The sequence below is a fragment of the Nelumbo nucifera genome, chromosome 3 (genome assembly GCF_055504915.1).
Source record: "Nelumbo nucifera cultivar China Antique chromosome 3, China Antique-T2T, whole genome shotgun sequence".
NCBI classification, from domain to species: Eukaryota; Viridiplantae; Streptophyta; class Magnoliopsida; order Proteales; family Nelumbonaceae; genus Nelumbo; species Nelumbo nucifera.
The window spans coordinates 39,009,846-39,024,558 of NC_142651.1; the positions used below are offsets into that span (position 1 = coordinate 39,009,846).

A 14,713-nucleotide genomic window follows, 5' to 3' on the forward strand; every position below is an offset into this window, starting at 1 on the left:
AAAGGAATTGTTAAGATGGCTTCAACTTCCTCAAAGGTAAATAGGGATTGGAGCAAGGGAACATTCCATCTAGGGGTAGCTGGAGAGATAAGGTTTGCAACTCAGTCAACTTGGCAAGTACGGAGACTCATAATCCATGGGTCGGACCAAATGCCAGTCTGGTGTTACCAATCTTCTAAATAATACCCCGTTTGAGTAGACAAAGGCCAAAATATAGACTCTTCCAACCCCAATAATCCCCATTCATCTCAAACGCCTCTAGGAAATTATCATTTGTGCTATGAAACGTACAAAGCAGAGCCAACCATACATTATTTTCCTCAGTAAGTAGTCTCTACGCACCTTTAGATACAAGTGCTTGATTGTAGCGCTCTTACTATTAATATCGTCGCAGAAGCCTTTGGGAATCTTGAAGTGCTGCATCGAAAAAACTGGGAGGGCACTAATGACTGATTTAATTAGGACCTCTCGACCTGCTTGTGAAAGAAGAGTCTGCTACTAGCTGCTTAGCCTCTGATCAACTCTTTCTTCAATATCGTGAAAGATCTCTACTTTGTTGCAACCAAAGAGGAAAGGAAACCTGAGTACTTCTTGTTACCTTTTCCTTGGGGATTTTGAGATTTCATAGCATAATCCTCCTATGTCTTGGCCAAGTATTCCTACTGAATGTGACTTTTGACTTGTTGGGTTCGACCAAACTCCTGCATAAATGAACTTTTACGTACCACATTACCACAATTAGGAATATTTTCTTTAGGCTTAGTTTGGAAGGAGTACAAATACAAATATGTACAGTGCAAATACATACAAAATAACATAAAATACAAGATTTTTCACTCTTCATATTTATATTTGTACTCCTTCCAAACTGAGCCTTAAGGAAAACAAGGGAATCATCTGAAATAGAAGGTGAGCTAATGAAGGAACCCCCTTTTAAATGTTAAGCCTTACAACATACCCGTGTTAAATGCCTCCTTGATGTCCCTTAGGAGAGCTTGATTTTCTATAATAAACAAATATGGTAATATGGGTCCTTCTGTCGAGTTCCACACTAGGGATGAATAAGACCTTTCTTAAAACCATTTAACAGCATAGAGAATTCCATGGTTCAGCACTTCAAGGAGGAATTGCCAAGTGAGCCAGTCATAAGCCTTAAAAATATCCAAGATTGGTATGGAAAGAAATAAGGGTAAATAAGGGTTGTTGGCCTGCAAGATTGATATGGAAAAAGCTTATAGTAGACTGGAGTGGGTATTTGTCGAGGAATCCCTAAGGAAAATGGGTTTTCATGAAATCGGATTAACTGGATAATGCAATGCATTAGTACGTCTCCTATCAAGTTCTTGTGAATGACTCCCCTATGAGAACTATCAATCCTAGTAGAGGCATCGGATAGGGTGGCCCACTTTCACCTTACATTTTTGTTCTGTGCAGTGAAGCTCTCTGCAAGCTAGTATGTAAAAGTAATTATAGAGGAAATGAGATCCTAGGTTTTAAAGCATCAAGAAGCGGTCCCAACATTCCCATCCTTCAATTGCAGATGATTGCATCATCTTTGCAAAAGCCAATATGGATAATGTGGTTATGATCAAGGAAATTTATGCCAAGAAAATTTGCAGATGATTGCTCTTCCTCCCAGCTACGATGAATTAACTCCTTACAATTGGGGTGGGATGTCCACATTCCATGGTCAGACTCAAACGCATCTTCATTAACACTATGGCCTCAAGAAAATTTGAACACCAATTTTCACTTGCAAATTAAAGAAACAATCCAGACTCTTTAATCAAATGAGACCCTTGCCTTCTTTTCGACCAAGTAAAAGGATTGCCTTGAAATCCCAAATCCGGCCACTAGGCCACACCTATATACAACATCGCCAACTCATTTGACTCACTCATTCTTCTTTTCGACCAAGTAAAAGGATTCAACAACTATCCCCTCACAGTCATTCTTCTTGGCTAGTGGGGTGACTTTAATGACATAGTTATAGGGCTGGCAATTTTGACCCCAACCCATTTGACTCACTCATTCTATTGGTGGGTCAATATGGGTCTAGTAACCCATTAGGATCATTAGAAAAGGGTCAAGGTGGGTTGGGTCGAGGGTACCTATTAGAGTCAGGGTGGATTGGGTCATGCGGGTCAGGATGGGTTGGGTCTACTCTCATCAAATCTAAAAAATACAGCAATTGGAAGTGACACAAACTCAGGTCTTTTAGCACACACGCACCACATTACAAATCCAAATCAATGTCACATTTTATTTTGTGATTATAAATGAAATAAAATAGACTTTATTAACTTTCGTGTTCAAATGCAATTTTACACGAAAGCACTTTTACAAAAACAATTTTATAAAGTAATTTTATGAAAAGTACTTTTACGAAAACACTTTATGAAAGCATAAAAGCACTTTTATGAAACACTTTACTTTTACACAAAAGCATTTTTATAAAGTACTTTTATAAAGTTACTTTATGAAAGTACTTTTATGAAATCACTTTTACGGAAGTACTTTTACAAAAGCACTTTTATAAGTGTTATGCATTCTTTTGCATTTTCTCTAACTTTTTGGTAATTTTTTTTTGCAATTTTCTAGTGTTTTTCTGCATTTTCTACAATTTTTTTTTGTGCTTTTCTGCATCACTTCTGCATTTTTTGGTGTTTTCATGCATTTCTTGCAAATTTTTAGTTTTTTTTTTGCATTTTCTGATTTTTTGTGCAAAAGTTCTGCATTTTCTGCAATTTCTAGTATTTTTCTGCATTTTCTCGTAATTTTCTGGTATTTTCTATATTTTTTATTTTTTTGTATTGTTTGCATTTTCTACTATTTTCAGCATTTATCTACAATTTTTGCATTTCTCGGTATACGGGTTGACTTAACCTATTTTTTTTTCACGTGGTAGTCTTGAGAAAGATGATTCTCTCAAAAATGTTTTTTTTTTTTTTTTTTTTTTTTTTTTTTTTTTTTTTTTTTTTTTCAGATGTATGGGTCAACCCAACTCGGTTCTGTCACATGGCAGTCTTAAGAGAGATGATTTTCCCAAAATGTTTTTTTTTTCTTATATACATATCAACCCGGCCCGATTCTTTCACGTGGCATCCTTGAGAAAGATTATTCTCTCAAAAATTGTTATTTTCAAGTATATGGATTGCCCCGACCCATTTCTCCCACGTGATAGTTTTTAGAGATGTTCATCTCAAAAACTTGTTATTTTCAATATGTGGATCAACTTGACCTGTTTCTGCCACGTGACAACCTTGAGAAAGATGTTCCTCTTAAAAATTATTATTTCGGGTATACGGGCCATCTCAACTCATTTTTGTATTTATAGGTGAGGATAGGTGGGTCAGAATGGGCGAGGGTAGTTAAGGGTCAATATGGATGGGTCAAATCGGTCAATATGGGTGGGTCAAGGTTAGGGTGGATTATGACCCTTTAACAAGGATCGATGATGGGTCATGGTGGGTTGGTGGGTTGGTATTCAACCCTTACCCAACCCAGCCCAACCCAGCCCAACCCAACCCAACCATTTGCCACCCCTACTTCGGGGCACCATAGACGAAAGAACAAAGCCACAACTCACTCAACTCCACACTACTAAAAGAGAGATGTATGGTATGTTTATAAGCAAGCTTGCAATTACCAAGGATGTTATCCCTTCAAGCCACCATAATCTCACCAAATTGATGTTTAGAATCCACTCCAACAAACTCTAAGAAACCTTGTTTGTATAGAAGATTTGAGACTCTAGAGCCAATGATCAAGGTATCGGTATCGGGTATTGTATTAAACAATTTAGATATGAATACACTTTGGAAAACAAATAGATATGGACAAAAAATATGGAAATACTTGGATACACTAGGAAAATGCATACAAATTTCATTAATATATTAATAGCATTAAGTTAAATGTCAAAATAACTATAAATAATGTATAAATATATAGGAATTGTATGTTCTAATGGTATATATGAAGAAATATATTACAATTAATATAGTGGGGTGAATATATCATATAATTTTATTGATAATGCATCAATCAAGTGTCCAAAACACATATTGTATAGATTTTTACAAATTATGCACAAAGCCATATTATTATTTTATTTTTGTTAATGTCCAAGGCACAAAACATATGCAACTATTATATTTGAATTATTATTTCAATTATTTCTATTTTTCTATTTATAAGTTTTAACATTAAGAAAAAATTAACTAAAAATTAATTTTAAAATGTTTGGTAAACAATATTTTCATTTTTGTAAACAATCAATATGCTATTATAAAATATCAATTAATAATCTATAAAAACATATAATCTTAAAATATATCAAATCTATTAAAATCTTGAAGATACATATCATATGAAAACACATAAATTTTAAGTACTAAAAATAATTATTCCATTATTGATATTTTTTTTTATAAATTTTCTAAAATAAAAAATAATTTTTCGATATAAATATATACTAGAGAATTTGATAGATTCAATTATATTATATTCTCAAATATTTTTTTAAATAATATTTTATTTTTGTAAATAATAAATACATTATTACTTAATGCAAATTAAGATATTAATTAATAATTTATAAAAAATTAAGATACATATCACATAAATTTATAAATTTTAAGTAATAAAATAATTATGATATTATTAATATTTTTATTTGTATAAATTTCTTGAAGTTAAAAATCATTTTTTGTAATAAATATGGATTTGATAGATTATTTTTATTTCATTAATTTATAAAATAATAATTTTTTTTAATTTGTAATTAGAGTTATTGGACATAAGTGCATGTTGTTCATTTGGATTGCATCTAGATATTAACATTAATAAAAGATAATTTATTATTATAAAATAAAAGATGATTTAGTGGTTAAGGATGCATGTAATCTTGGGTGTTTGACGACCTGGGTTCTTAGGTTTAAATCATGCTAAGTGTCCTTTTTATAGTGAGTCATTAAATCCACTCCTGTTATGAAAAGTAGGGTTCCATAGGCCACTTCATTGGTATGCTGGTATGAACATTAGACTTGTTCATGGGCCAGGCCGAGCTTTTACTCATCATTAATGGAAATACACTAGGCCCGAGCCCGAGCCCGAGCCCAAAGCCTGACCTAATAAAAAAATTACAATTTTCCCTATTCATATTAGAATTAAAAATTCAGATGGCTTTTTTTTCCTATTTAAATGAATAATGGGCCTATAAAATGTTTTTTTTTCCCTTTCTCTTATGTTTTAAAACACAGTTTTACATTCTTAAATCAAAAAATTTATTCAAATGGACATTAATCACATAACCCATTTTAAGTATAATTTTAAGTCGGACCGGACCGGGCTCAGACCGAACTATTTTGACAAAACCCGAGTCCCACTCAAATTTATTACAGACCGAACTTTTTGACCCGAATTTAAACTCGCGGACCTATAAACATGTTCAAACCCGTCCGGAGGCCAGGCCGGGCCAGCCTGGAGTTAATACACATAACGGGTAGTCGGGTAGAATACAACTCCTGCGTAGAGCTTCTTATTTTTGTATCCATGAGGATGACTATATCCGAGGCATGGTTCTTAAGATGCGCTTTCGGCGTGAGAATAGCCTTTGGCAGTTCCACACTAAGGTCATCATTAATCCCAGCAAACCCAGCCTTCCGCTGTGCTCACCGGTTCAAAAGATTGGAACTGAGTTGTCGATCTCCAGGTTACCTGTAAAAGAACTAATCCCTTACTGGGTTGGAGCCCTGTTATCGCGTCATAGAGTGTCGGCGTCTTGCCTGCTGTTTGAGTGGTTTTTAAGCACTCCATGATCCGACCATAGTTCTTATTGACAACAAATGTGTACGGGTAGAGATGATGTATTGATGCAGAGCTCGGATTCTATCAGAAGGTTATGATAAGATACATATGGCTACAACTTACAACAGAGGAGACATTTGAGTCTAGCTAGCATAGATACTGAGTTGGTGATGACTCGGACTGTTTGTGCATATCGCTAGGTGGTTTTCTTTCTTTCTTGATTCTAGCAACTGAACCACCATCCGTTGGTAGTGGATGGTTTTCATGAAGCCTTTAAAAAATAAGTGTTTGGTTGAAAAATGAAAATACATGCATGTTGGGGTGTTCAGATTTTTTTTTCTAATCAAAATCAACTGTCGCATCGATAGAAACAATATTATCGGGTTGACTGCATTCCATCAGAATTCTGAATTGAACTGATCTGTAATAATCAAAAATTATAAATACCTTCACCTATAACACTCGTAAATTAGCATCAATTCCGATCGGGACACCTATCCCAATTATACGGTGGACCTAAGATTTTTGGAGTGGACTGCATACTTAAAATATTTATTGGTTTTTACTTTTTTTTGCTGACGTGGTAATTGTTTTTGTTTTGACAAGAAAATCATATTCGTTTCAACAGCCCCTCAAATAGCTTGCAGTGTGGTTGTATTTGAACCGTGCAATCTAAAAGTATGTATTTCATACATGGTTTTTTCCTTTTTTTGGTTGAAAATATGTGATTTTAAATTTTCGATTTTTATACGAGATTTTAGAGTGTTCAAAAAGTGAGGGGATTAATTTGTGGTTCTGAGCAAATTAAAAAGAGCATTTACTTTTTATTTTTTTTGAGGGTAAAATTTACAATGCATTTACTGGAGTGAAACAAAAGACATGTTATCCAAAGTAAACTAAATTTGGATTTAAGAGTCAACCCACATTATTGAATGCATTATAGTAGATTTTTAGGATCTGTTTGGATGATAAGAATAGGGTTTAGAATTGGAATCAGAATAAATCAATTGTTTGATTCGCAGAGTTGGAATACCATTTAAGGGAATGGCCATTTCCTCCCTTCTTCTTGAAAATGAAATTTCATTCCAACTTATTCCAATTTAATTTTCTATCTGCACAAACTATATAAATAGAACATTCCAATTCCAATTACTACTGAAAATCAAACGGATATATTTTTTTTAAACTAATTGAACTTTCGTTTAAGAGCTAGCAGTGCCTGTGTTGTGCTTGTGCATATATGCCCATGGGTTTTTCCGAGTTTCCGCGTCCTTTGTCTCAACAGTTTAAGGTAGTATTGCAGACGGATGATGGCAAATGCCTCGGCTTTCAACTAAAAAATGCAACTTCCCCTACTTCCCTGGTAAAAATGCCAAACTTTTTCTCTGTCCTATTTTCAGTCCTAAGTCAAACCTCATTTATTATTATTAATTAGCTTTTGACTTTTGCAATGGACTCAAGCTTCTTTTTGAGGAAGCACTAAGCACAGACAATAGTCTTTCTCAGGGAAAACAAAATTTGAAATGTATCACTTCCCTGGATAAAATGTTCCCTATTCACATTCCAATAATGCAAATATTACTATTAGAGATGATAACCGCGAGTCCATCAGATAATCAATCCAATATTCCGAATGAAATGGAGACAGAGAGAGAGATGTATGTGTTGTTGTCAGTAAAAAGTGTAGTGACCTCACGAACTGTACGTGCAGACACCCATTTCCTTGGCTGCATCGTCGAGTCCATGGTTCGATACAAATGGCATGAGTTGCAACCTCTAACGCATGCAAATGCAATAGATGCTTGCTTACAAACTACGCGCGCGCGCAGGAAGCAGCCGACTAGCCGAGCCACCCATTTCCGTGCAGCAGTATGACGAGACCAGGAATCACTCCTCTCCTTCCCGCTTACGCGTATCAAACAGTTCTAGGCACTTGGATCAATCTCATTCCACAATAGACTAATACTTCGTTCACGATTCAGCTCTTGAATCTTCATAAACAAAAACACACACACACAGATTGATGTTCATGTTGGTGAACTGATGTACAACACAAAATGCATGTCCCCTCACAGTGCAATAATCATGACCAACCTACATAGAGAGAGAGAGGATGAAGACGAAAATATAATCTTGAATCAAGATCGATCAAATGCATTGATTAAGATGAACGGTCATCGGAACTTCACTGCAGCACGGCCTGGTGCATTGTTGTTACATATGCTTACTTCACCCAGTGTGGATATGGATAAGCTTAACTTAAATTCAGTTACTAACTGCTGCAGACTCCACATAGGCTCTGGCTAAGCCTTCATTGAATGCAGTGTTTGGCAACGTCTGTTCCCTAAAATAACCATGGAAGAAGCAATCACCGCCCGAAACCTGTACGCTGGGATTTTGATAATCTTGAAGGCAGTGCCATGGTCTATTCAGCATATTAATTCCTTCTCTCCATGTGTTATACTTATTCACAATGAGCCAATACATGGAAAACAGGTGACCTACCAGGTCTTAAAGCTGTGGGTACAAGGCTTCTGAGCTTTACTGCCTACCCCCAACCTCACCACATTCTATATAACCGTTACTTCTGCTTCAGACTTCTTCAGACGGTGTCCTATAGTCAAACATACTTATCCGTGCCTTTGCCTTTGCCTTTGCCTCTGCCTTTGTTTTTCTGTTTTTCCTCCTTCGATCTCGCTTCACCACTTTCTATCTCCTCCTTTCCAATTCCAACCATGGTTTCTGTAGATACCATTCGAACCGCCGTAGGGATTTTGGGTGGGTGTCTTAATTTGTTGTAATAGAGATTAATCTTAGTCTCTCTCTCTCTCTCTCTCTCTCTCTGAATTCTAGCTCTGTTAGTGTTAATCCTTGTATGTGGTGTCATATTCACATGGTTACCAATTGACAATTATGGGTTCTTTTCTTTTTCTTTGCAGGAAACATTATTGCACTGTGTTTGTTCTTGTCACCAGTGTAAGCAATTAAGCTTAATTTACGGTGAATTAATTAATGTACGTCATGTGAATTATTTGGAAACCACGGAATTAATTAACACGTTGTTTCTTTCATGAAATCCATCAGGCCAACTTTTGTTCAGATATGGAAGAAAGGATCGGTGGAGCAGTTCTCACCGGTGCCATATCTAGCAACCCTTCTGAACTGCCTGCTATGGCTGGTGTATGGGCTACCACTGGTGCATCCTCACAGCATGTTAGTCATAACCATAAACGGTTGCGGCACTTTCATCGAACTCACATACGTCATCCTCTTCATCCTTCATTCAGATGGAAGAAAGAGGCTCAGAGTAATACTACTGTTGATTGCGGAGTTCGTATTCGTGGGTGCTGTGGCTGTTCTAGTTCTGACGCTGGCTCACACCTATGACCGTCGCTCTCTCATCGTGGGAAGCATTTGTGTTTTCTTTGGGACTATGATGTACGTTGCTCCCTTATCGGTCATGGTTAGTGCTCGCGCGCTTTTCTCAATCAAAAGTTCAAAACCAAAACCATGTGCATGCATGCATCTCCTCTCGCCATTATTGTACCCTTTAATTAGCATTACTTACCTCAATTTTCTTTCTTCCTTAGTTTTCTACCAAAAAGAAAATTCCTTCTTTTTATCTTATCTTATCTGCTTATATTAATGACGATGGTGATGATGATTTCAGAAACTCGTAATTACAACGAAGAGCGTGGAATACATGCCGTTCACCCTGTCCTTGGCCTCCTTTGCCAACGGCATTTGCTGGACGACTTATGCTCTCATCCGCTTCGACCTTTTCATTACTGTAGTTCACTAAACTTGCCTCTCTCTCTCTCTCATATATATAGTGATAACAGCTAACAAGGGATTTGTGGTAAATGTGGCAGATACCAAATGGTCTGGGCACATTGTTTGGGCTGGTTCAGCTGATACTGTACGCGGCCTACTACAAGTCCACCCAGAGGCTGAAGGAAGAAAGGATGGGCAAAGGCGAGATGAGCTTGGCTGAGGTGGTTGTGATGGGAGACCCCAAGAAGATGGGCAATAATGCACCACACAAGGCCCTCAACCTCAATGGCCACGCTTCTGAGATCCGTGAGATGTGACTTATCGCTCACCACTCACCACCGGCCGTCTCATCTACTACTTTATCATAGAGAGACGGAGACTGAGAAAGAGAGAGAGTTTCCTTTTTTTTTTTTCTTTTGCCCATCAATCAAACTTGTATGCACCATGGTAACCAACATGGCGCGTTTCATCATCCTCTCACCTTTTTTTCTGCAAGTGATGATGCCTCGTCCAAGGAATCAAGGACCAAGACAAAAGTCCCTTGACCCTTGTTTTTTCTTTTCTTTTTCTTTCGGTTCTTCCGTTTTTGCCCTTTTGGTAAGAAGAGAATCACCCAGTTGTAGCTTCAAGTGTACGATGAGAAAGGCTTCTTGGGCTGCCTATTAAACATGCCAAAGCCCCAAGCTCAGTTCCGACCTATATCAAATGGTCTTTTAATATTAGGCCACAAGGCTGCATCCATCAAGTGACAATCATCATTCGACCGACTAAAGACTGATTATTTAGCTTGGGCTTCTTTTTTATTGGTTGAAACGGCGGTTGGGGCTTTAAGCTTCGTTTATTTTGAGGTAAGAAGGGCAGAAAACATTTTTTTTTCTTCACCTTTCTATAATAATGATACGAACATGAAGTCTAAGTTGGCTAGCATATATATCATGTTTATGTTGGAAAATGGGGTTACTGTAATTTGGAGGAGAAGTTCTAAGGTGCATTTAAAAAAATTGTCTTTAGAACGTTATTTGCCCCCACTCAGTTTCACCGAATTTGTTGTTGGGTTACAAGCAAATCCGTTCTCAGGATACAACAGAGTCTTGGGCGAGAATCTGCAACCAGCAAAATTGAAGAATCTCCAAAGAAACCTTCTATGATACTGTAGCAGACAGGACTGAGAAAAAGAAATAAAGTGGATTTCGAAAATGTGTGTTTTTGAAATCTGATTCATGCTCCTTAAATAGTTTATGAATAGGTATAAAGAAAATGTAGGTATTGGTTCAGAGAAGGCACCTTGAATTAATGATTGTTAACTTTGAATTGTGCCTCTTGATCACACCCGATCGAATCGTGATCGTTGATCTCATCAATGGTGATCAACAGTCAACACCGCACTAAAACCAAAGCCACCATTTGCGAGCCACGCGAGTGCAAGCAAAGTGCGCTTTCTAAAGCACCTCATTGCGCCGCACACACGCGCGTGCACGCGTTGCATGGTATCAAACCCCCATACTCTCCTCTACTATTTCTAAGGAGTGTAAATCAACTCCTATTAAAATACTGAAAACAAAGCTTATAATTTTCCAATGTGGGATAAGTTCAAAATAGGGTTTTGTAAGAGAAAAACCAATTTTTCAATCAAGTGTGCAGGTGCAATTTCTCATGTAATTGACCAATCAAACCCATTGGATTTAATCTCTTATGAGATTAAAATCTAACAGTTTAAGCATGGATTTTTTAGTTTTTCTCATTTGGTAGTATGGATTTTTTAGTTCTATTACAATTACTTATAAAATAAGGCCTTATTTTGTTTGTAGTTGAAATCAGAATTAACTTTTTTTTTTAGAATTGGAATCGAAATAGTCCATTCTCATAGTCTGTTTAGTTTAGGCTAGAATCAGAATCGTCTACTCCCATAGTCTATTTGATTTAGATTGGAATCTGAATCAGAATTGAAATAATTTGGAGATTTCATTCCCATGAAAGGGAGAGGGAATGGCAATTCCCTCAAATAAAAAAATACTATTCCAGTAGAAATAGGAATGAGATTCCAATTCTGTCCAACCAAATAGTTAGAATCGAAATGGTTCCAATTCAAAACCCCGAACCAAACGGGCCCTAAGAGGTTAATAATGTGTTAAATAAAATAGGGGAATTATCAACTGTGTAAAATCTCCCTTGCTGGACAGTCTGGACTACCCCCGGCCCTAAGAGGTTCATAATGATATGTCAAAATTTTCACTCCCTATTTGTCTATTCTTCATATTTATACATCTTAATATACCCTAAATACCCCTACCCCTGGGTAATAGCTGTTTTACAAATGACCAAAACATTTCCAACCGATGAGGAACCCATCAATTAATATACAAATGTATGAGAGAGCAAGAGGACAGGTCAACATCAGGCATCTTTCATTAAATGGATATTGGCCATGATCATTGTTCTGATCTTTTTTTTTTTTTTTTATTGTTCTGTTCTTTGAAACTATATAAACGACTCCAATGTCTACATTTAAATCACTGTGCTTCCTAATTGTAGGAGCCTCTTTTTTTTTCTCCCTCTAGTTTTAATTCATGTGAATTATAGTTCATTTTGATTAACTATGCTTCATATACAATATTCGGATTTGTTCATCACAGAATGCCCCTTACATCAACCTTGTTAAAAGGAGAAGTGTTAAAAGGAACATCTCTCCACAAATGATAATTTAGAAGTAATAGGGAGATATTCTCAATGTGTGGCTCCAAGTGTGAGGAATAAATTTAGATTCACTTTTGAATAGTTTGCCTGGTTAAAAGGAGAAGTGTTGCTATAATAGGTAGGGTGTAGTTCATAAAACCTTAAATATAAGGCTATGTTTGGTTTGAAGGAAAAGGTAGGGAAAGGAAGGGAAAGGTAGAAAAATCTTTATAAATCTTATATAGGTTTTCCTACCTTTTCCTTCAAACCAAACATAGCCTAAGATTAAATGAGAAGTAATAGATTATAATGAATTGAAAAGTGGTATTAAGATTATATTTTTTGGGGTAAAAGATTTAAACATACCCTGAGACCTGAGTTTTCATAAATTGACTTAAAGGCACCTTGAGTTTTTTAAAAAGAATTAAATATACCTTGTGCCTTTTTTATCCTTTATTTTATTTCAAATTATCAAAATGTATCCTGAATTTTTTAAACTCATGTGGATGTTGGGAATCTCAATAAAATATGCCAAAGCATAAGAGATCTCCACTCCCCAACAATAGGATGAAAAAAGTACATAAATAAAGAAAGAAACATGACAATGCTCACAAAAGGAGATAACGATTGAAATTTTGATCATTTCTATATGTGAATATTCTTGTACCATGGACTCCTGAAACCGTGGAAATGATCACCTAGGATTTGAAGATAAACGAACCAACTATTGGGTGTTAATATCTTGCTCTGCAAAACAAATTTCTTTTGGGAAGTGGGACTTTAAATTGGAACTTGAAACAATCCCCTCTCTCTTTTTTACCATTAAATCTAGAATTTCAAATGAAAAAAAAAAAAATCATAGAAGCTTTGATTCCTATAACCAAATATTTAGTATTCACTTTTCAATCTCTCTCTCCTATTTTTTGCAGCCATATTTAGTATTATATATTTTTCTCTTCTCTCCTCTCACGTTCTTTCTTCTTCTTCTTCCAGCTCACTTCTCCTTCTTCTGTTTCTGTCCATAAGGGAAAAATAGGATTTTCAAAATTTATGAATTTCATGTAATGTTTCATTGATGGAGGATATGCTTAAGTCCAATGGAATCAGCCCATGAAATATATTAATATTTAAGTCTTTTTGAAAAACTTAAGGTATATTTAAGTCAAATTATGAAAATTCTAAGTATGGCAAGTCTTTTACCATTTTTCTATCCGCACAATAGAGACCAAATTTAAAACAAGGAATGCATTTTAGTCAAGAAAAAGTCGAAAATTGGGGGAAAATCATGTTTTTTATGCCCTTTTATATAAAAATGCTAGTGCAATAATATAGTAGGGGCAACCGTAAGAATGCCAATTTAATGTTCTTACAATTGGGGGAATGCTAGAACTCCCCTAAGATGTGGCACATTGGAAAATGAAAAAGCAAACCACTTGTTTTTTTTATCTTTATTTGATTGCTACAAAAATTTTAATAAAAAGTATAGCACCTTGAATGCCTAGCCAGCACATATCTGTATCAAAAACATGTATTATAAAAAGATTGAAAATCGGACATTTTGCTGACTATGCTTGAATGCAAACAATGGATAAACACCAATATGCCAAACTCCATATAGGAAGTCAGCATTGATTTCCCATTTCCTTTTTCTAAATATACGTGCAGTGGTTACTTTAATTTATTGATAAGTCTTTGTTGGATTTCAATTTTCAAGAGACCAAATCAGCCCCCCACAACATCCCACATTACATCTCTGCCATCTTAGAAATGATGATGTTATTATTGGGAGATGCTCTCAATACACGGCGCGAAGATGTGCTGTGGGATGTTGTGGGGGGCTGATTTGAATTCAATTTTTTCAAGTATTGTTGATCATCTTTACCTTGCTATATATATTCTATTCTGTCCCCTTGTTCTTTTTATATCACCACTTTGTAATCTCCCACTATCCATATGTCGTTGAGTTTGTCCCAAGTTAGGATTCTTTGGCTACTTTTTTGGCTCTTATTTTGTTTTTTCTCCCTTGTGCTTGTATTCTTAATTAATTAACTGAAAAATAATTATAAATAGATAGAGTAAAGTAATTCTAGGCAATTTAATTGTTTTTGGTATTTGGTGATTTCTTAAAGTTGGGGTGCAACACGAAGACAAATGGAATAACTGATAGGAGTGAGAAAAGTTAATAGTGTGATTAATGAGAATATATAATTGGAGTTAATGAGAAATAGAAGATAAAGGTAATAGTGAGTTAATGAGTAGATATAATTGGAAAAGTTTTAAAAGTGATTGGTTATGTGAGTTATTTTGTTTGGTTTTAAAAGTAATGAAAATTAAAATAGGAAAAACTAAAAATATGAAGGATAAATATCCAAGGAAAAAGGAGATACCGCTAGACATGGAATAATAAATACCCAACATTATCCGGTCATGAGGAATAATAAGTTTGTTTTTCTGT

General features: G+C 35.6%; 1 protein-coding gene across 1 annotated transcript; it reads left to right on the forward strand.

The window, feature by feature from the left end:
* Nucleotides 1-8,411: 8,411 nt before the first annotated feature.
* On the forward strand, nt 8,412-10,357 carry LOC104604055 (bidirectional sugar transporter SWEET4-like). The gene is made up of 5 exons (XM_010268285.3): nt 8,412-8,589; nt 8,751-8,787; nt 8,896-9,274; nt 9,482-9,601; nt 9,684-10,357. Exons 1-5 carry the CDS (start codon nt 8,547-8,549, stop codon nt 9,900-9,902), a joined length of 798 nt encoding a protein of 265 aa, XP_010266587.1. The 5' UTR covers nt 8,412-8,546; the 3' UTR covers nt 9,903-10,357.
* The last annotated feature ends 4,356 nt before the right edge of the window (nt 10,358-14,713 follow it).

What these genes read in the sequence shown, in the direction of transcription:
- LOC104604055 (XM_010268285.3), top strand. Translation starts at nt 8,547, where the DNA reads ATGGTTTCTGTAGATACCATTCGAACCGCCGTAGGGATTTTGG. An exon ending in TTGCTCCCTTATCGGTCATG is followed by an intron (nt 9,275 to 9,481) that starts GTTAGTGCTCGC and finishes TGATGATTTCAG; the next exon opens with AAACTCGTAATTACAACGAA. An exon ending in GCTTCGACCTTTTCATTACT is followed by an intron (nt 9,602 to 9,683) that starts GTAGTTCACTAA and finishes TAAATGTGGCAG; the next exon opens with ATACCAAATGGTCTGGGCAC.